General features: G+C 48.0%; 7 protein-coding genes across 7 annotated transcripts; 4 read left to right on the top strand and 3 right to left on the bottom strand.

Annotated features, from left to right (window-relative positions):
* Nucleotides 1–462: 462 nt before the first annotated feature.
* N7516_009221 (M1 family metallopeptidase) lies at nucleotides 463–3,802 on the bottom strand (the record flags this gene model as incomplete). The annotated part of the gene is made up of 11 exons (XM_057221940.1): nucleotides 463–1,057; nucleotides 1,125–1,337; nucleotides 1,394–1,836; nucleotides 1,914–1,984; nucleotides 2,036–2,246; nucleotides 2,305–2,330; nucleotides 2,390–2,506; nucleotides 2,581–2,698; nucleotides 2,763–3,409; nucleotides 3,477–3,646; nucleotides 3,765–3,802. 11 exons carry the CDS (start codon nucleotides 3,800–3,802, stop codon nucleotides 463–465), a joined length of 2,649 nt encoding a protein of 882 aa, XP_057072212.1.
* Nucleotides 3,803–5,310: 1,508 nt separating this feature from the next.
* Nucleotides 5,311–6,783, top strand: N7516_009222 (TFIIH/NER complex subunit SSL1; the record flags this gene model as incomplete). The annotated part of the gene is made up of 3 exons (XM_057221941.1): nucleotides 5,311–5,522; nucleotides 5,584–5,919; nucleotides 5,985–6,783. The coding sequence occupies 3 exons, from the start codon at nucleotides 5,311–5,313 to the stop codon at nucleotides 6,781–6,783; spliced, it is 1,347 nt and encodes a 448-aa protein (XP_057072213.1).
* Nucleotides 6,784–7,124: 341 nt separating this feature from the next.
* N7516_009223 (DUF5572 domain-containing protein) lies at nucleotides 7,125–7,716 on the top strand (the record flags this gene model as incomplete). The annotated part of the gene is made up of 2 exons (XM_057221942.1): nucleotides 7,125–7,306; nucleotides 7,362–7,716. The coding sequence occupies 2 exons, from the start codon at nucleotides 7,125–7,127 to the stop codon at nucleotides 7,714–7,716; spliced, it is 537 nt and encodes a 178-aa protein (XP_057072214.1).
* A 454-nt stretch (nucleotides 7,717–8,170) lies between these two features.
* N7516_009224 (Pumilio-family RNA binding repeat-containing protein) lies at nucleotides 8,171–11,034 on the bottom strand (the record flags this gene model as incomplete). Its single annotated transcript, XM_057221943.1, has 7 exons — nucleotides 8,171–8,390; nucleotides 8,449–8,539; nucleotides 8,589–8,868; nucleotides 8,984–9,610; nucleotides 9,662–10,684; nucleotides 10,748–10,858; nucleotides 10,924–11,034. The coding sequence occupies 7 exons, from the start codon at nucleotides 11,032–11,034 to the stop codon at nucleotides 8,171–8,173; spliced, it is 2,463 nt and encodes an 820-aa protein (XP_057072215.1).
* Nucleotides 11,035–12,691: 1,657 nt separating this feature from the next.
* N7516_009225 (putative ER to Golgi transport protein (Sly41)) lies at nucleotides 12,692–14,436 on the top strand (the record flags this gene model as incomplete). The annotated part of the gene is made up of 2 exons (XM_057221944.1): nucleotides 12,692–13,084; nucleotides 13,168–14,436. The coding sequence occupies 2 exons, from the start codon at nucleotides 12,692–12,694 to the stop codon at nucleotides 14,434–14,436; spliced, it is 1,662 nt and encodes a 553-aa protein (XP_057072216.1).
* Nucleotides 14,437–15,192: 756 nt separating this feature from the next.
* N7516_009226 (putative NADH-ubiquinone oxidoreductase, subunit G) lies at nucleotides 15,193–17,757 on the top strand (the record flags this gene model as incomplete). Its single annotated transcript, XM_057221945.1, has 7 exons — nucleotides 15,193–15,307; nucleotides 15,370–15,393; nucleotides 15,450–15,501; nucleotides 15,554–15,568; nucleotides 15,625–15,647; nucleotides 15,712–17,593; nucleotides 17,655–17,757. The coding sequence occupies 7 exons, from the start codon at nucleotides 15,193–15,195 to the stop codon at nucleotides 17,755–17,757; spliced, it is 2,214 nt and encodes a 737-aa protein (XP_057072217.1).
* Nucleotides 17,758–18,385: 628 nt separating this feature from the next.
* Nucleotides 18,386–19,652, bottom strand: N7516_009227 (uncharacterized protein; the record flags this gene model as incomplete). The annotated part of the gene is made up of 4 exons (XM_057221946.1): nucleotides 18,386–18,807; nucleotides 18,862–19,168; nucleotides 19,228–19,445; nucleotides 19,496–19,652. The coding sequence occupies 4 exons, from the start codon at nucleotides 19,650–19,652 to the stop codon at nucleotides 18,386–18,388; spliced, it is 1,104 nt and encodes a 367-aa protein (XP_057072218.1).
* Between the last annotated feature and the right edge of the window lie 27 nt (nucleotides 19,653–19,679).

The following is a 19,679-nucleotide window of genomic DNA, read 5'->3' on the forward strand; positions in this document are numbered from 1 at the left end:
AATGATGGAACAGTCGCCTGAAATGATAGGAGGTTCAGGAAGGCAGACGCACCTGATGCGCAGCTTTGTTTCACGTCACAACCACTTCTCGGATTGTCTTTATTTTCTTTATTTTCTTTATTTTGTATATTTTTTTATATATATATATATATATGTATATATGCCTCTTCTTGAATAATGTTTCTCTTTTTATAGATGTACCCATCACAAGAGCATTCTAGACTTAATTCCACCTCTCATATCCGAGATCACCTGCTCAACTGCTGTTATCCCGTGCGTAAACTCAGCCTCGTGGGTACTGGTACTGGTACTGGACTAATGGTCTAAAGAATCCAGAATCCAAAATCCAGAATCCCCATTTTACATTATATCAAAAGTCCCCAAAAAACCCCCAGTTTAGCTTAACAATTATTATTGTTAAACGATCGTAAAGCCACCATGTGCGTAGATGCGGATGCGCATTTATGCGTAACCGTGTGCCCGCAACCATTCGAGAACCAACGCCTCCTCACGCTCCTTATAGGATGCATTGGTTCGAATGTTGTCCGAGACAATCACGAGTGCGCGGTCATAGGCCCCCGTTTCCTTGTCCTTGAAGAAAGATGCAATATCGTCACTGATCTGGTGATCGGCGAACTTTGATAGACCCATACGGACAAAGCGCTCAAACACAACATTGTTAAATGATAGTCGTGTTTCGACAGCAGTCCAGTTGTCCTTGATGTACTGCCATAGCAAATGCCGGACCTTCGAGTTGGCGGCCAGAGAGACGGCACCACTGTGGATGTCCTGGATAGCCACCTTATCTGAAAACACGAAGTTCAAGTAGTCTTTTACCAGAGCAGCATCCTTTGTGCGTCCAAGGGCAGACAGGCAGATCTCTTTACCATCCACAGAGTCGGTTCGGATATACTCCTCCTTAACGGCATCGTATTCCTTATGGCCGCCCTCGGACACATTGACGCTGAAAATCACTGACCGCAGATTAGTATGAATGGCATTGGCATCTTTTCCGGTCGCCCAGAGATCAAAACGGCGCTTGGCCTCCGAGACAAATCTATGAAATACCGAGACTGTATTAGAGAGTGTTCAACGGCATTCGGAGACGAGGGAAAATATCTCACACTTCATGACCCGCATTACAGGCCATTGCAATGAGCAGCTTCCGAAGCTGGACAATGAGGTAGTCTTCATCGGGCTTGAACTCCCAGCCAATCCGTTCTGCGGCCGGGGAAGCCAGTTTAAGGGTAAACTGTTTCAACCCCTCGGCCACTTTCTCGTTTTGTGAGAAAACCGACCGAAGGTTCGCCAGACACGCAGATACTTGGGACCAAACACTGCAAGATGAGAGGTCAGAAATGACAGCAAAGGATCATAAAGAGATGTAGCTTACAGATAATTTTGTTCGTCCTTGAATCCTTCCAGAAGAGTCAACAAGGCGGGCGTGGTGCCCTCACCAGAGACTGCAAGCGCAGCCGCATCACCCAGCAAACCGATTTTGTCCTCGGTGCTCAGGAGATCAAGCGATTGGCCCAGCTTTGCCAGATGCAGAGGAGGGTAGTTGGTTCGGTAGAACCCAGACAGGTCCTTGTTGATCTTGTAAAAGGAGTCCTCCCCAATTCCTCCAACGGTGTCGGATTTTGAGGTCAGAGCACGGGTGTCAACGCTAGCCAGCTCCGGGCCGGATTTGATGCCAAGAGGAATCCACCATTTTGTCTCATTCTCCTCTGGCTTCGCGTCGCCGGTAGACAAGAATCGATTCTGGCTAACGGTGATCTGACCGAGCTCCTCTGTCACGGTGACAACCGGGAAACCGATCTTGCGAATCCAGGGATCCTAGGGCAGAACAGTTAGATCTCGAGTCGACCATACAGAGAGCCAAACAAAGAGCCAAGGGTTGGGTGTTTACTTACCATGAAAGAATGCACGTCCTGACCGGAGGCTTTGCTCAACGCTGACCACAGGTCATTTGTGGTTGCATTTCCTATAACCACTCAGCAGATGTTCCCCAAAATCCTTTTCCTCGGCGCCCTACCATATGCATGGGATTTGAGATAGTCCGCAACTCCACGCAAGAAAGTCTCTCTACCGAGGTGAACACTCAGCATGCGAATGACAGAGCTTCCCTTCAGGTAGCTAATATGGTCAAAAATTTGGTCGACTTCGAGGGCGTTCCGAACGGGAACTTCGATAGGGTGGGAAGCGCGGAGCGAGTCGAGGTGAAATGCTTGTTGCACACCTTCAGCCTGGGGGAACGTCAATATCGGTCTTAGCATGATGGATATTACCTCGGGCATTCCGTACGACAAACTGAGACCAGACATTCCACTCTGCTTGCACATTAGATACTGCGTCAGACGCTCATCGGCTAGAAGCGAACAAAGCTCACCAGGATAGAAATGATCAACGGCAAGCCAACCGACCCAGGTTGCGAATCCCTCATTCAGCCACAACTCATTCCACCAGTCCATGGTGACAAGGTTGCCAAACCACTGGTGTGCCAGCTCTATAAATCGAGTCAGATACCAGAGCTATGTTGACACCTAGATACCCAGGAATTGAATGAATATAGGGACTGACCGTGAGCTACAACATAAGCAATGCGGTTCTTGTAGCGGTTGTCCGACTTTCCTTCATCGAAGAGAACAGCGGTCGTTCGATAGGTCACAAGACCCCAGTTCTCCATGGCACCCATGGCCTAGAAACCCACAATTAGCTCAAATTAAAAGCTTGGAACTCATAGGGAATACATGGTTACTCACAAATTCATGAACAGCCAGGAGATCAGCCTTGGGGAGGGGGTACTCAATTTCGAAGACTTCCGAGAAATAGTCAACCGTGCGGTGAGCACATTCTAGTGCAAAACGAGCCTGGTCTTGAAGGCCCCGAGTGGTGTAAACTCGAACGGGAATACTCCTGCCCTGGTATTTGCGCTCGGTCATAGCCTCAACATATTCGAAGTCACCAACTGCCCAGGCCAGAAGATATGTGCTCATCACCGGTGTCTTCTCAAACGTGACAAATTTCAAACCGGGCTTGCTCCCGTCTCTTTCGGATTGGACAGGCATGTTGCTCAATGCAGTTTGTCCCTTGGGGACTTCAATCTCGAAATCGAAGGTGGATTTCAAGTTTGGCTCATCGAAACAAGGGAATGCCCTTCGTGCGTCGCAGGACTCAAATTGAGTGCTTAGCATGTAGTAGAAGTCATCCTCCTTGGGGGTGTCGGCAGATGGCTCTCCGACGGGCTTATACTTCGAGCGGTAGAAGCCAGCCATAGCGTTGTTCATGGTGCCCGTGAAGTTGATGGAAAGCACAACGTCTGCTGGCTCAATCTCTTGCGAGAAAGCGAGGGAAACACGCTCCGATTGCTTGTCGTAGGTGATTCCGGATGCTTTGGCCAATTGGCTCCCTATGACAAGACCGGTATTAGCTTGGTTTCCTCCCCCATCATACGAATGACATGCTCTCACACGTACCATCTTTCCCCAATATCTCGGCATTTTGTACATCGATCTCCTTCGAGTTCAGCACAATCTCGCTAGTAGGACGAGTGACTTTGAGATCGATCTTCAACGCGCCCTTGTATTCCCATGAACCACCGAACTGCAAGTCGAAAAGAGAGACGTGATAATTGATAGGCTTAGCCCTATTGTCATATATCAGTTTCCAACGCTATAAACCAGAAAGATAGCGAGGGCTCAAATGTGGGAAACGCAAGAGAGGGGGAAAAGGGCACAGAGTAACCCAAGCGGGGCATCACTCACACGTCAGGAAGTGTCTCTCGTTCTTGAGACGCCATCATGCGGACTTCGGCGGAACAATGCCTAACGGGAGGGGAACTCAGATATAATGTGGCAGCAGGTGTAGGCAGTCGAGGTCGCAGTCGAGGAGAAGAATGGGAAAGAGAAAGTTTATGTAGTGTGCGAGAAAGAAGAGGAGGGGTAGGGCGGACAGTGACTGGGCGGAGAACTTGAAATGCTACGCCAGCACAAATGGATCTTCTTCCCCACATCGGGGGGATTCTATAGCTTAAACTCCTACGGCTATCGTCGGAGCTATTTTCAAAAGAAAAAAAAAGGAATTTTGTTTGAAAGGGATTGCGACTGGCGACTATGTTTACGGTCGACTAAATATGCCCATCCGACACATAACTCTCTCATTGGTTACTACCTCACCGCCTAGTCCATTACCGCCTTCTTGAAGCATTTACTAATTTTAACTTTATATAACTACACTTTATAGATTCAATTTAGATTCAATTCAGGTTCAATTCAGATTTGAAATAGTAAGATTTCAAGAGTTAAGAGTCAAGAGTTAGGAGTATGAAAAGCCCGGTTTTTAAAAATTAATATAGTATTCATTTATAAAAATACTATAGTTAACTAGTTATAGATTCAACATGGTAGTTAGTTAGTGAAGTGATCTAAATTATTGCCTAAACCAATGATAGAGTTATGTGTCGGGTTACTAAGTCGCCCGTATATGGTATCAAAAGCTTCATATTTACATTTACACTGTGTAGAACCGTACCTAGGTATAGAATGGTGTAGAAAGTGGTGCTGATTTTACGGGTAAAATACTTGGTACTCATGTACTAGGATTCATGGTTAATTCAATTATGATCTTGTAGTTACTTACTCAGTCTTGCTGGTTGGAGGTAATGGCGACATCAAAGTCGTCATTATCGTCAAGTGGTCAAGGCTCGCCAAAAAATCATATAGGTCATTTACCCCCATGATTTTACGATAGTCAACTAACAACGCGTCATTAACCGACGTGATCTTCTTGGCTCAGGGTGTCATAATCCTAACGGTTCCGTCTTCTTTGATCTTGATCTTTTACGAGACTTTGCAACTTGTGCTCTTGGACGTATGAACCTTACACCCGCAATTTGAAGGGGTTTCAGCTTCGCTAACTAGGGATAAATGAGGCATACCATGAACCTTTCTCTTACTCTATTATAGCTTAGGTAACCTAGTGATTACCTACCTAGGTATCTAAAGAATATTGATTACTTATTTTTACTAGTTATATGTTTTGTATCTACTATCGTCATAGGATAGTTTGACACAAAGGCGGTGTATAGAGAGGTAGGTAGAATCAGACATCAGTGCTGCACCCGATCGAGAAGGCGGTGATTTAATTTTCAGGCAAGGGTCTTTAATGCCTAAGGCTGAGTTACTTTGTATGAGATAAGGAGAAGATATTCTCCAACGGAGCTCCGTCGGAAGCTTGGACCATTTTCGGTCTTCCGTTTGGATCCTATCTCTTGTGTCTCTCTTTCTCTCTCTCCACTCTTACGTACGAATAATGGCCGACTCCGACGAAGAATATGTGGGTGAGGTAACAGAAGATGAAGATGATTTACAGGTGACTCGGGGCGATAATCCGCGAGCTAAAAGAAAGCAACGCGGGGGCGCAGAGTGGGAGTTATCCAGAACCTGGGAGACATTGGTGGAGGGTGCAGATGGTACCATCAACTCCACCGTCGAAGGTCTGTTGGAGGCTGGAAAACGAAAAAGGTCAGTCTCTTCCCCTTACAGCGTCCATATATTCTTGCTGAAGTGTATATCGGTCGTCCAGGCTCTTGAAAGATACGACACCACTACAGCGCGGTATCATTCGACATCTCATCCTAATTCTGGATCTTTCACAATCCATGTCCGAGAAGGACTTGCGACCCACGAGATACTTGTTGACTCTCCGATATGCCCAGGAATTCGTGAGAGAATTTTTTGAACAAAATCCCATCTCCCAGCTTGGTGTCCTCGGATTGAGAGACGGCCTTGCGCTCCGAGTCAGTGACATGAGTGGCAATCCAACAGAACACCTCGCAGCCATCCAAGCCCTCAAAACACAAGATCCGAAAGGTTTGCCTAGTCTTCAGAATGGATTGGAGATGGCACGTGGTGCTCTCTTGTACGTCTTTACACCAGCCACATGTAGCCTGGGGGAATTTGAACGAAACTAACTAGTGAACTTAGCCATACACCTAGCCATGGCACTCGAGAGGTACTATTTATATATGGTTCCCTCCTTTCCTCTGATCCTGGAGACATCCGCCAAACGATAGATACCCTGGTTAGCGACAAAATCCGGGTTGGTATCGTGGGGCTTGCAGCGCAGGTTGCAATTTGCCGGGAAATTTGTGCAAAAACCAATGGTGGTGATGAAACAGCATATGGTGTAGCACTGAATGAGCAGCATTTTCGGGAGCTGATGATGGACGTGACTACACCCCCGGCTGCCTACTCACAGAAAGAATCTGCAAGCTCATTGCTGATGATGGGGTTCCCTTCTCGTACGGTGGAGTCCGATCCCTCGCTCTGCGCATGCCATTCAAAGCCCTCACGAGGAGGCTATCTTTGCTCACGATGCAACAGCAAAGTGTGTAGTCTTCCTGCCGAATGTCCATCTTGTGGGCTCACATTGATCCTTTCAACTCATCTGGCACGATCATATCATCACCTATTTCCATTGATCAACTGGGTTGAGGTACCGTGGCGTCGAGCCTCGCGAAGCTCCGCTTGCTTTGCCTGTGGTCTTTTTTTTCCGCCTGTGCCTCTGGAAGATCACTGGCAAATGGCAGAGAACCAGACCAAGGGAATGAGTGTGAGCAGTCGCTACGAGTGTACCGCATGTCATAATCACTTCTGTATCGATTGCGATCTCTTTGCCCATGAGGTTGTGCACAACTGTCCTGGCTGTCAAAGTAAGAAGAGTACACCACTGCACTCTGGGGCAGCCAACCTAACATCCGGTGGGATAGATATTACGGTCTAGGGCGTGGAATTATCTCAATATTGCATGGTTTGGCGTCGCAAGATATCCCTGGATTTTTCTGTTCATAGGCCGAAAAAGGTAGCATACGGGAGGGAGGTAAGGCGTCTATATATACCAAAAATACGAATTTTTTTCACAAGTACCATGTGGCTCTCACTATTTTTGAGAGAAGTAGAAAAGGTGTAATGCAAATAATTGGAGGATGCACAAGAGCAGATGAGCCTCGGTTACTCCTGGGCAACCAGGGCCACATAGCTTCAGATTAGATTGCCCCACGCATCCTCCGCATCCTCCGCATCCACCGCAACCCAGACCTTTATGTGTGTATTCTTCATCAGACAATGGCACAACCCCCAGAAGCTCAGGCCTTTGAAAGGCTACAGTCTTACTCATTCACATCGGATCCCGAGTTTGCAAATGGCCTCTCAATAATCCTTGGTCACCCTGAAACCCCCGCCACCGAGGTGGAGATGAATCGGGATGACGACCTGGTCCTGCAAGCGAAATGTTTCTTTTTCTCACGGTATGCTTGGGAATACCTGTGCAGAATAATAGCTTAGGTACTAATCTAAGTATAGGAAAGAAAAGCTCACCCCGGCTATTGATTTTGTCGCCTTCAAATCATGGTTGGCTGCGCGGACAACGGAGCCCCAAGGGCTAGACAATACAAACTTGCAAATTTCCGAGGCATCCGGACCAAGCACATCTGGGCCGGAGAGTTCAAAAAATCCTGAACCTGCTTATCCATCATCGTTTGCACACATTGTGGAACTTATCACTACGGGGCAACCAATACCCGGGATCCAAGACATCCCAGACACAGTGCTCAGTGGCCACGATATTTCCAGCGAGAAACCACGGCGACGGAAACCCTGGGAGAAGGATGAAGTGGTGACTACGTCCGATGAGACTGCAAGGGCTCCTGCTCCCTGAAATTATATTTCTATCCACCTTGTGGTTCATGGTTTAAAGAATCGAATGCAATAGAATTTGGATAATAACAATATGATTTTCTTCAAGAAAATTTAACGTAACACACCCCAATTTCCAATCTATACGATTGAATGAAATGATAACCACTGGGGGTAGCAAGCCAAATGAATAAATCGGCAAGCAGTGTGATAAGTCGCAATATTGGAACACAGAAATGATTGGGTAATTCGGAATTGGGTCGACAGATATTGATGACACGGTCTGGCAAACTGGCAAAGACAAGGCTGTCTGCCTGTAAGTAAAAGGGTGAAATGCTGAAATGCTGAAATGCTGAAGCGATGCTTTTTCTTCTTTGGTCGTTGGTTCTGATTCTGAGAGGGGAGGGAGGTCTCTTTTTTTTTGTCTTTCTTTTTGCATGGCGATAAAAGTCAATATCAAGTATCAAGGGACAGACTCAACGAAGTGGCGCATAATGGGGTCCCCATTGATGTCCGCGGCCGAAACGACCACCACCGGACTGGCCTGTGGTGGTAAATTTGTCTTCGTTGAAATTGTTGAAACGGCCGATTTGCATTCCAGCCCCAGGACCAGGGCGTGTAGCGTGAGATGGATTGCAGCAAAGCATAGCCACGCGAGAGCCAAATTTGGAGCCACGTAGGGAGACCATATGTTTCCTAGTTAAATCGGGTTAGTCTTCAGACCACTCGAAGTAGAAAATGAACGGAATGGTACCGAATGTGACTGGCCACTAGCTCTCGTTGGTGAGGCGCGGCATTCATCAAAATCCATTGGATGAGATAGTTCCCATACTGGTCCCCCGCTACTAAAAACAAATTAATATCTCCCATGGTATTGAAGCCCGGGCAACTTACTATCGATTAATGGCATGCGAGGTCGGTCAGATCGGCCAGTGCAGACACGAGAGAGATAATGATCCATGAACTCTGTGCCGCCAATCTTGAGGCATTTTTCCACAATCTTCGATGCAAACTGATCCATGCTGTAATCCACAGCCCAGCGAAGAACATGCTCAACAGCTCGGCTCTTGTCGTGGGGAGCACCGTGCTCGCAGATGTGTTGAATGCACCAATTCCCGAATTGACCATGAGCAAGTACATCGATCTTCGCCAGTACTTCTTCGATTGCCGGTCGCTACAAAAGATTGGCATTAGTATACGCAATATAAAGGAGCAACAGAGAAGCAGGACAGCTAGAAAAGGGGGGTTTGATGTGTATCGTAGCGGGTCAGGTTGATAGGCAATCTCACCTTTTCCTCCTCCACACAATTTTCAAAGATGTTTTGGACGACCAGACTTCCTGTCTCTCCAAGGGCGACCTCGTGCCACATTCCGCGTAGTGCCTCGTTTACTTTGGCCATCACCGGCGGGGGCTCGCCACTCCACCGGAGCTCGAAGAGTTTCTGCCAAACGTGGCATGCATATCGATGGACTACCGTCTCAGGAATTCTACGGAGAAGTTCATGTACCATGATAGCTTTGTGCTCCTCTGAAACGCAGTCAAACGCCTTTTGGACCACATGGCATCCAAACGCATCCATGCTGAGATTTAGTGTGTTGCCTCTGATCGCATTCGCTATGGCGACGACTTGCTCTGGAGTTCCATGTTCAAAGCAGCGTTGTATGAGGAAATTTCCAAAGCGGTTGACCATGAGTGGGTAGGCTTGATGCACAATTGACTCGATAATGTCGTATTTTTGCTCAGTTGTGCCAACCTTCAGCTTTTGTTGTAAGAAAATTGAAGCTTGTTGGTCATTATTGCAGATGATCTTGTCTACAATGTACTTCCAATCACACGACACGTTCTTGTCAAGCAGGCGTCGGTAATTGAGCGGTTCAAGTGGTGACACGTATGTCTGGATGGAATTACCGCTCATCTGACTAGAGTTAGAAAGAATGCAAACACGACGCACATGATTATCTCTTACCGAGTTGGTCCATGTCGTTTCATTCGTGTTGGTACCTGTGAACTCGGACGCAGTGGGTGAGAGGGGGCTTCCAATTGGTCGAGGGGGATAAGGGGGCACAGAATAAAGTCCGACCTGCTGAAAGGTGCTCGGGGGTCTCTTCGGCGAAGCAGGTGACTTGGTAGTCTGCTCACTGGCAGACCCGGAAGCAAATTCACCCCAAGGAGTAGACTGAATTGGAAATAGAGAGCCACCTCTACTGCCTTGGGTAATGGAGCGACGAGAACTAGCAATGGGTCCTGGGGCATACAACATCTGTTCGCCGACGGGACGTGAATAGAATCCACATGAACTAGCCGAGGACCCCGAGTGTGGTCTTTGTGATTGCAAAGACGGTTGACCGGCAAACGGAGGATACACACTGGAGACTCCCCAGAACCGATTTGGGTCCTGACTCGTAGAGCTGCTGGTGCCTGAAAGGCTATCTCTGTATTCTCTGTCTGTGATAGGGTCATTATGGGCCCAGAGCGCGCGAGATCTGTTGTAAGCTCCTGTTGACAATGGATCCGAGACATCAGATTGTGAATCGTCTTGAGCACCCCACGCATCTTGAAACTGAGCGAATGCAGAGCTCGATGCATTAAAAGCATTCTGTAGGTGACTAATGGTCTGCTCTGTAATTTCGCGGCTACCGAAATCAGCCTCTGAGGGTGGAGCAAGGGCTTGATCTAAGGTATGTTTTATCACACGAGTTTGGGCAAGCTCTTGCTCCTGCAAAGCAATCTTGGAATTTGCAGCAAGGAGTTCCTGCTTAAGGCGAAGCAGCTCTACCGTTCTGTCTTCCTGGGGGTAGGGATTGGTGGTTTCAGGGATGGTTAAGGCTGGCACTGTTGTGGCCGGGGTGACTTGGGACGAAACAGAAGAGCGATCGGTTTCAGAACGGGGAAGGGGGATTGTTTTGGGAGAGATCTTTGCCAGTATTCTGTCAAGATCCGAAGTTTGTCCGTTCAAAGGTTCAACTTTGATATGATCTACCTTCTGCTTCTGGGATTGTGAGACTACAGACACATACACATGCGTGAGCTAGTGCCACAGGAAACCACATACCTTGCTCGCCGAGTGCTCAGCCCCTTCACCAGACAATGCCTGCAACTTTCCATGCCGGGATGTTTCGGCCGCATCGGAAGAACCGTAATGGGTAATGGAGTTCTGAGGGCTCTGTCACAAACAATTGGATTAGTGTTCTCGCAATTGGATTCGAAGTTGTCTCCCGAGAAACGTACCGATGATTCCTGTCCAAAAGAGAGATTTCGCACATCAATGGCATCATTGGAGGCAAAACGTCCTCCACTGCCCATTCGACCAAGTGTTGAAGATCCGCTGAGGGTAGACATGTTGTCAACTGGGAGAGATTAAAAGTGAGACAGAAACAAAACCAGAGATAGAGGCAAAAAAAAAAAAAAAGAAAAACGAAGAGGTACAGAAATAATGAAGTCGCTGCGTGAAGGTGGAGACAGACAGGCTCGTTGGAAACCAAGTGAGTTTACATGCAACGAAAAGGATTCCGAGCAGATTCTTGCGAGATGACGGTAAACATAAGGGAACTTTTGGAGATGAGGAAGTAGTGGATGGTGAGAATAGACGAGATTGGGACTGGAGGATGGGAGAATAAGTTTGGGATATGAGATAGAGAGGGAACAGAGGAAAGGAAACAGGAGACCAGGAGACCGAGGAAGGAACAGAATCAGAAGAGAGCCTTCCATATAGATATGCCATGGACTACCCAATTAGGCATAGTTGGTTCTCTCCAGTTTCATCCATGGATACATGTATGTGTATGTACCTAGGTACCTAGGTAGTTAGTTATGTACATATGTACATAACATGTAACTAGTTACTAGGTATGTATATATAGTATATATAGTATACTATAGTAACAATAGTATAACTAGTTAACTAGTTAGTATAGTATAGTTAGTATAGTACAGTATAACTAGTATCAGGTCTATGCCAAATTGGATAGATCCAAGGACCAAGATATATCGTCATTAGAAGGTTATATACATGGAAAAGTACCTAGGTACCCTCTGGTATTCTTATTAATAGATAGGGCACTTTATAGAATTAATAGTATGGAACATATGCCGAGTCATACTACAACATACTGAGAAGTACTATCATCTTGAGCTACAATTGACCAGATTACCATTGTTCTGTATCGCCAAGGAATAGAGGCTGCATAAACAGCCACGCTATGGATTCTTCTATACTAGTTAACTACCTAGGTAGTTATGTACTCCGTATATTATAGTTATAATTATCTATCAGAACTGTTGTAAATATTCCCTGCCCTAACTCCCAAAGCCAAGACATTGCATGCAGATCAGGGTCCACACCACGTGACCCAGGTGACGCGTAATGAAGAGCATACATACGAAGACGGAACAAGGGGGATTTCTTATTAATAGAAAATATACCTAGTTAGGTAGAAAGGGAATGATAAGACAATTATACATAGTACTCCGTAGAGAGATCCATATGCAATAGGAAGTACCTAGTTATGTACTTCCATATTAGTGTTGGTTATCAACTTCCCGTAATGTAAGCGGCGGTACTCCGTACATGAAAATCAAATGGCATCTTCTCTATCCGTGGTCGCGTTGCAAGTTATTATGGGGACATCATCTCAAACTTATATTTTCCTAACAATTCCTTTGTCTGACTTCTGCCTAGGTATTCACTAGGTATATTCACATATCATTTCATCGCTTGGGCTTCGCCGAAAGCGTGTGTGTGTGTCTCTATACTCGACGCTCATTCGCCCAAAGAGATTCGTCATCGACAAACCGGCGAACCAACCCGCCCTTTTTCCTTCATTAATTAGTGAAGCGGACACATATCCTGACTGGAAACCATTGAGCGGATTGCCTCTCCGCAGCTGCTTTCTCGCCCTTCTCGGGTAAGTGACACGAAAGTGCGGGTTCTTTTTTTTCGGGGGTCCGGGGAATTGACGTCTCTGAAAGATAGTCTAGACGTTCCGGGTCGTGGAAGATGGCTACAACCACAGTTACCGGTCATGGGCGACGCGCCTCCATGCGCCAGGCCGAATTGCAAATCCCAACCAAATCCTCCGTTCCTCAATCAACGAGCAGCCCGATAGACAAATTTCCGCCTTACGAAGACACCCTCGACACCGTCGCGGGGTCCACTCGTCCAACCCGAAGCGCCTCGGTGAAATATGCCCCAAACGAGCTCTGGGAACCCCGGAAAGCAAACCTTTACTCGCGAGAGTATGGGAACGGAACATTACGAAATCCCAAACTCCGCCCACGAAAGAGTATCAGCGAAGCTATCACGACAATCAGAACACGCAATGGCAGTATGAGTGCCAATGCTCATGAATTGGCCGAAGCACTTCGCGCCCCAGTCTCTTACCGACTCACTGTATGTTGATTCGTGTTTTGAGAAGTCCACACCTAGAAGAAACCCCCTTCAACAACGGCGCTCGCTAACACATTGTCTCCAAGGCTCTCTGCCTCGTTTGGTATCTGACCTCGGCCCTCACAAACACATCCTCAAAATCGATATTAAACGCCCTTCCGATGCCGATCACATTGACGATGATTCAGTTTGCATTTGTCTCCTTTTGGTGTTTGCTATTGGTGTACCTCTCCACAGTTATACCTCGGTTGAAACAAATCATCCCGATCCTTCAACATGGAATTCGCTACCCATCCCGGGATGTGATTTCCACGGCCTTGCCCCTCGCAGTATTTCAATTGGCTGGTCACATTCTGAGCTCTATGGCCACTGCACAAATCCCCGTATCTTTAGTCCACACCATCAAGGGCCTTTCACCTCTCTTCACCGTTCTAGCATACCGAATCCTGTTTCGCATTCGATATGCCCGGGCGACCTACTTATCTCTTATCCCTCTGACTCTGGGTGTGATGCTTGCATGCTCGACCGGAGTGTCTACAAATTTCTTCGGTATTTTTTGCGCGTTTGGTGCAGCTATTGTGTTTGTCTCGCAGAACATATTCTCGAAGAAGCTGTTCAACGAGGTAGACCGTGCAGAATCAGACGGGCAAAATCTGGGGCGGCGGAAGTTGGACAAACTCAACTTGCTTTGCTATTGCTCCGGGTTGGCCTTTTTCCTCACTCTGCCTATTTGGTTTGTCACTGAGGGTTACCCGCTAGTATCTGATTTCATTCATGATGGTGTGATATCGCTATCGGGTAAGCAAGGCTCATTGGACCACGGGGCCCTTTCCCTTGAGTTCGTGTTTAACGGGGTCTCACACTTTGCCCAAAACATCCTGGCCTTTGTGTTGCTGTCAATGGTTTCTCCTGTGTCCTATTCAGTTGCATCATTGGTCAAGCGTGTGTTTGTGATCGTGGTAGCGATTATATGGTTTGGGAGCTCGACCACCTCGATTCAAGCATTTGGCATTGGCCTCACTTTCGTGGGCCTCTACCTTTACGATCGCAATAGCCATGACGATGTAGCTGACCAAAAGGCAAATACGGATCATTTCCGTGCCGAACAGTCCATTCTCCCAATGAATGTGCGGCACTCAAGCAAGCCATGGGATTCTAATGGTTATGCCTTCCCCGCGGGGAGGCCCTTTGAAGGTGCCCCCAACAATTCCCATGCTGCAGCAAACAACTCCAAGAAGGAGGACGATGGGCCTGGACATGCTCGACCAAGAGGAGCCAGTGTTTCTCGTACTTGGTTACCAGGGACCAAACAAGAATCCACTTGGCAGGTTAGTGATTCTCAAGCTGCAGCCTAGCATTTGTATTTTATTAGTTCGGTGTATGATATCATGGTAGCGATGTGCTGCTCGGAAGAGCCTTTACGTTACTATCCTTTCCTCTTGTTGTGGTGTATACTGCCTAGGACACAGTCACCCCAGATAGTTATAGTACTTTCGTTGCACATAGGATATACACCATAGTCCAGATTGCCACCCGAAATTTTAATAGATGTGATCTAGCAAGATTTATGGGAGAATTCCAGACTGTAATAGGATGAATAGAAGGATTATATTGAAAAATATACAAGATTTTTTTTTAAAAAAAATATCTATATTAAGGAAAATGATCTCGGGATGTAGCTACCGTTGGTAAGGAACAAAGTCATAATTAGGCGAACCCTTGACAGCTCCAGCTACGGTGCAATTCTGCTCTTGGGACATGCTGTAGAGGAAATAGGAACAGGGAAATTGCCTGCCTCCTACAATAAATGATGCCCTGAAACAATTTAATTGAAGAAGAAAAAAGGGAGAATCAGGGGGAAGAGACGGTGGCTTTTAAAGAAACCCGGAGCTGAGGTTTATCCGCTTAACCGAGTCAATCGAGCCAATCCCCGTGAGCCCATTTACCGTTGTCCTTAGTCAGCGAGGTGATGGTCAGCATTCTCATTATGTAACCGTAGAACCGCAGATTCCGATGCAAAGTGCTCTCTGAACTCCCAACCGTCACCCGGATCTCACTCCCTCGCTCTCCTCCACTTTATCCCCCACCCTCATATCTCTGTTCTCCTTCCAATGATGCGGCCGCAGCTGTTTCGTGCGGCCGCCCGGTCCCTCCGGGTTCCTAAGGTCACCCCCCGGACCTTCGCGACGACAGCCCCTCGCGCGGCCGAGGTGGAACTCACCATTGGTAAGTCTAACATTGATCTAGTCCATCCAAATCGATCGATAACTGATGACTCGTTTCTCTAGATGGCAAAAAGGTGTCAGTAGAAGGTAAAGACCCCCTCGGGATAACTCATTGAACCGTCACTCACATCCTCTCCCCAAAGCTGGCTCGGCTCTTATCCAGGCCTGTGAGCAGGCAGGCGCAACGGTTCCCAGGTATGACAAGGCTTCATGAGTCCAACTTGCTTGCAGTACTAACGTGCACTAGATATTGTTACCACGAGTATGTGCCTTTGGTCCAGTAACACATTGTTTTTTTGCTAACAGCAGTCCCTTAAGAAAACTTTTGGTTGCAGGAAACTGTACGTGCAACCCATACTCCCTCATCCCATGCCATTGATGCATGTATACTAACCTAAAATATAGGTCGTATGTGCCTCGTCGAAGTCGAACGTGCGCCAAAGCCGGTGGCCTCGTGTGCTTGGCCGGTACAACCCGGTATGGTGGTAAAGACGAATTCACCACTGGTTCACAAGGCAAGAGAGGGTGTCATGGAGTTCCTTCTCGCCAATCACCCCCTCGATTGCCCTGTCTGCGACCAAGGAGGAGAGTGTGATCTCCAAGACCAGTCGATGCGTTACGGTGCTGATCGGGGTCGATTCCATGAAACCGGTGGGAAGCGTGCTGTGGAGGATAAGAACATCGGACCATTGGTCAAGACCTCAATGAATCGATGCATTCACTGCACCCGCTGTGTCCGATTCATGAACGACGTCGCCGGTGCCCCGGAACTGGGAACTACCGGTCGCGGAAACGACATGCAGATTGGAACCTACCTCGAGCAAAACCTCAACTCAGAACTCTCAGGCAATGTCATTGACCTCTGCCCTGTCGGTGCACTAACTTCGAAGCCTTATGCTTTCCGGGCACGTCCATGGGAGCTCAAGCACACCGAATCGATCGATGTCCTTGACGCGCTTGGTTCTAACATCCGGATTGATAGCAGAGGTCTGGAGGTGATGCGGGTTGTCCCGCGATTGAATGACGATATTAACGAGGAATGGATCAATGACAAGTCGCGGTTCGCGTGCGATGGGTTGAAGACCCAACGGCTCACCACGCCGCTCATTCGCCGGGAGGGCAAATTCGTTCCTGCCACTTGGGAACAGGCTCTAACGGAGATATCATCGGCTCACCAGAAGCTGCAGCCACAGGCCAACGAATTTAAGGCCGTTGCTGGACACTTGGTTGATACTGAGTCGCTCGTTGCCATGAAGGACCTGGCAAACAAGCTTGGCTCTGACAACTTTGCCCTGGATCAACCTGGAGGTGGTGCCCCCATTGCTCATGGTATTGATGTCCGTTCCAACTACCTGTTCAATTCCAAGATCTATGGAATCGAGGAGGCAGATGCCATCCTCTTGGTTGCAACAAACCCTCGTCACGAAGCCGCAGTTCTTAATGCTCGCATCCGCAAGCAGTACATTAGATCTGATCTTGAGGTTGGACTTGTCGGTGAGGAGTTTGAGAGCACATTTGACTTGAACCATTTGGGCAGTGATGTCTCCTCCTTGAAATCCGCGTTGTCTGGAGAATTTGGCAAGAAGCTTGCCGGAGCCAAACGGCCAATGATTATTGTCGGGAGCGCTGCTGCAGAGCACCCTGATGCCAAGGCAATCTTCGAGGCTGTCGGTGGCTTCGTGGAGAAGAATGCAGGCAACTTCATTACCCCTGAGTGGCAGGGCTACAATGTCCTACAGCGTGCGGCGTCTCGGGCTGGTGCCTATGAAGTTGGCTTCACTGCACCATCTTCCCAGGTTGCTCAAACTACCCCCAAGATGGTGTGGCTTTTGGGTGCAGACGAGATTGCCCAAAGCGAGATCCCGAAGGATGCCTTTGTCGTCTACCAGGGACACCACGGTGATCGCGGTGCTCAACTCGCTGATGTCGTTCTCCCCGGCGCTGCATACACCGAGAAGTCTGGCACATACATCAACACAGAAGGCCGCGTGCAAGTCACCCGTGCTGCCACTTCTCTCCCCGGTGCAGCTCGGGATGACTGGAAGATCATCCGTGCCACTAGCGAATTCCTCGGTGCTCCTCTGCCTTATGATGATATTGAGGCTCTTCGCGACCGCATGGAGGAGATCAGCCCGGTCATGCGTCGCTACGACGTTATTGAGCCGATCTCGGTTGGCTCGTTGAGCAAGGTCCAACTTGTGGACCAGAACAAGGGATCTCCAGCTACTGGGGCTCCGTTCAAGAAGGTGATCGAGGACTTCTTCTTCACTGACGCTATCTCCAGAAGGTGAATACCCCATTCCATCATTTTTAGCCTTAATCTATTTGCATTGCTAACTCTGCTTTAGTTCGCCCACCATGGCCCGCGCCTCTGCTGCCAAGGCCACTGGAAACCCTGAGACCAACTTCATGGCCGCAGGAGAAATGTCTCCTCAGGCTTTGTATGGCTAGATCGGGGTCTATTTTGACCTCATTCTGTGTTTCTCTAATGGTTGCAGGCGTTTTTATTGTACCACATCTTAAATTTCCCTCTTGATGTACTGTTTCCTTTCCATCCTCTGTGTCTTTCCCTATCATCTTGAACACCCTTCCGGTTCCTGTTGACCTCTTCGCCATTCTCCGGTGTCGCCTGGGATTAATCGGTAGTGGTTGCCTTGTACATAAAAGACTAAACACCCAAAATTTCGAGTCCATGGGCGTCGGAGATGATGAATCTGTGCTACTTTCATAATTTGGTACATAGTAGCTTTCGAACGGGAAAGTATAGTTGAGCATTCAATCGTATGGTAGAAGAAGTGAGACCGTACTGGGCCAAAATGACTCTCGAGGGGGGGGGGATATCCCAACGACAAGAACAGGACAGGACGAAAGACAACCCCAGAGAGAGATCCATCTATGGGTGTATTGCAAGATGAAGGAGTCAACATTGCTTGGGTATATATATCTATATACAGGCCTATGGAGTCAAGAGGAACTCCAAACTCGTTGGTCGGTCAGGCGCCCCTCCGCACATAAGATGGAACTGCGCCTCACCGTGTCGAGCTACGTTATCCACCTCACCTCGTTCCGGGTGGCCAGTTTAGAGCTCATCATCATCCGTCTCTCCCGCAGTTTCTTCGGCATCTTCGCTGGGCTGGGTTGGAGCAGTCCTCTTGATAGGCCCGCCGGTCCTTGTAGCAAATGGCAATTCTCTTTGAGGCGGCGCGGTATCTCTCGCTGGGGAGACTCGCTTTAGTTGGGCGGATTCATCCTGTGACGAACCGTCGTCCGTCGTGCTATTGTTTTGTTCGTCGTCTAAAGCATGAGGGGTCGAAGGCTCTTCATCATCAGTATCTTGACTATTGGAGGTACCTCGACCAGTCTTTATTGGATCAATGTCCATTTGTTCGAACCCATCAGAGTCGTCTGTGTCGCTCATCTTCCGAGCACTTCTCTTTGCCGAATGGAATTTCTCAGCGGTTCCGTGTGACTCTTCGGGAATGCTAGCTTGTATCTCTGAGACTATTGATATTCAGTCAGTCAGGATATCCAGGCTTCTCTGTTTATGCGAACTACCTTTAGTAGCATCCACAGTAGCTGATGCCAGAAGACGTTGCTGGTTGCGGATTTTGAGCTTTTTCTCATTCAAGACCTGCACAAAATTGGCCACCAGTCGATTCTCATGTTCGATTTTCGCATGCATCAGCTCCTCAAGCTGTTCATTCAACCTATGTATGGTGTCTTCGGCAAGGCGATAACGGCCAGTCAGGCTGGAAACTTGTTCCTCTAACGCGTGAGCTCTGGCCGCAGTGATTCCTGTCCATTCAAACAGCTCGACGGCTTGTTCATCGTCTTGCTTGAGGGTAAAAGCACCCAGACGTTGCTATATTAGTGTTAGTAGGAATATAATATACATATAATATGGCAGCGTGGAATACGAACCGTGATGGTCTGCACTCGCTTCCGTATCGTGATCACAATTTCCTTGTTGTCTTCATCAGAACCCGATATACTGGCCGAAGCCTCAAGACCGGTGGCCCAATCCGGCTCATCAGGAGGAGCAGAACATTGTCCCAAAATGAGAGACACAGTTTTAACCCATTCATCATTCGATCCTTGATAATTCTTTGCTTGAAGGTCTTTCAGGCGTGTTTGTTTCACTGCGCGACATGAGCTCATGACTTCCAAACTTCATTCTGTGACGACCCACCGAAGCTAACATAGGGGGATTCCCCCTCGGTAGCCGTTAAGCTCAGATCAAGCGGCCCAGGGCCGGTACATGAGACATGGACGAGTACAAAAGACCCAGTCTCGTCAGATCTAGGAAACCGCAAGATTCGAGGGTCTGTTGAAACAGAAGCTGGCATATTTGGAATGAAGACTCAGGTAAAGGT

This window comes from Penicillium verrucosum (assembly GCF_028828655.1).
Source record: "Penicillium verrucosum strain IBT 35672 chromosome Unknown utg000003l_segment0_segment0, whole genome shotgun sequence".
NCBI classification, from domain to species: domain Eukaryota; kingdom Fungi; phylum Ascomycota; class Eurotiomycetes; order Eurotiales; family Aspergillaceae; genus Penicillium; species Penicillium verrucosum.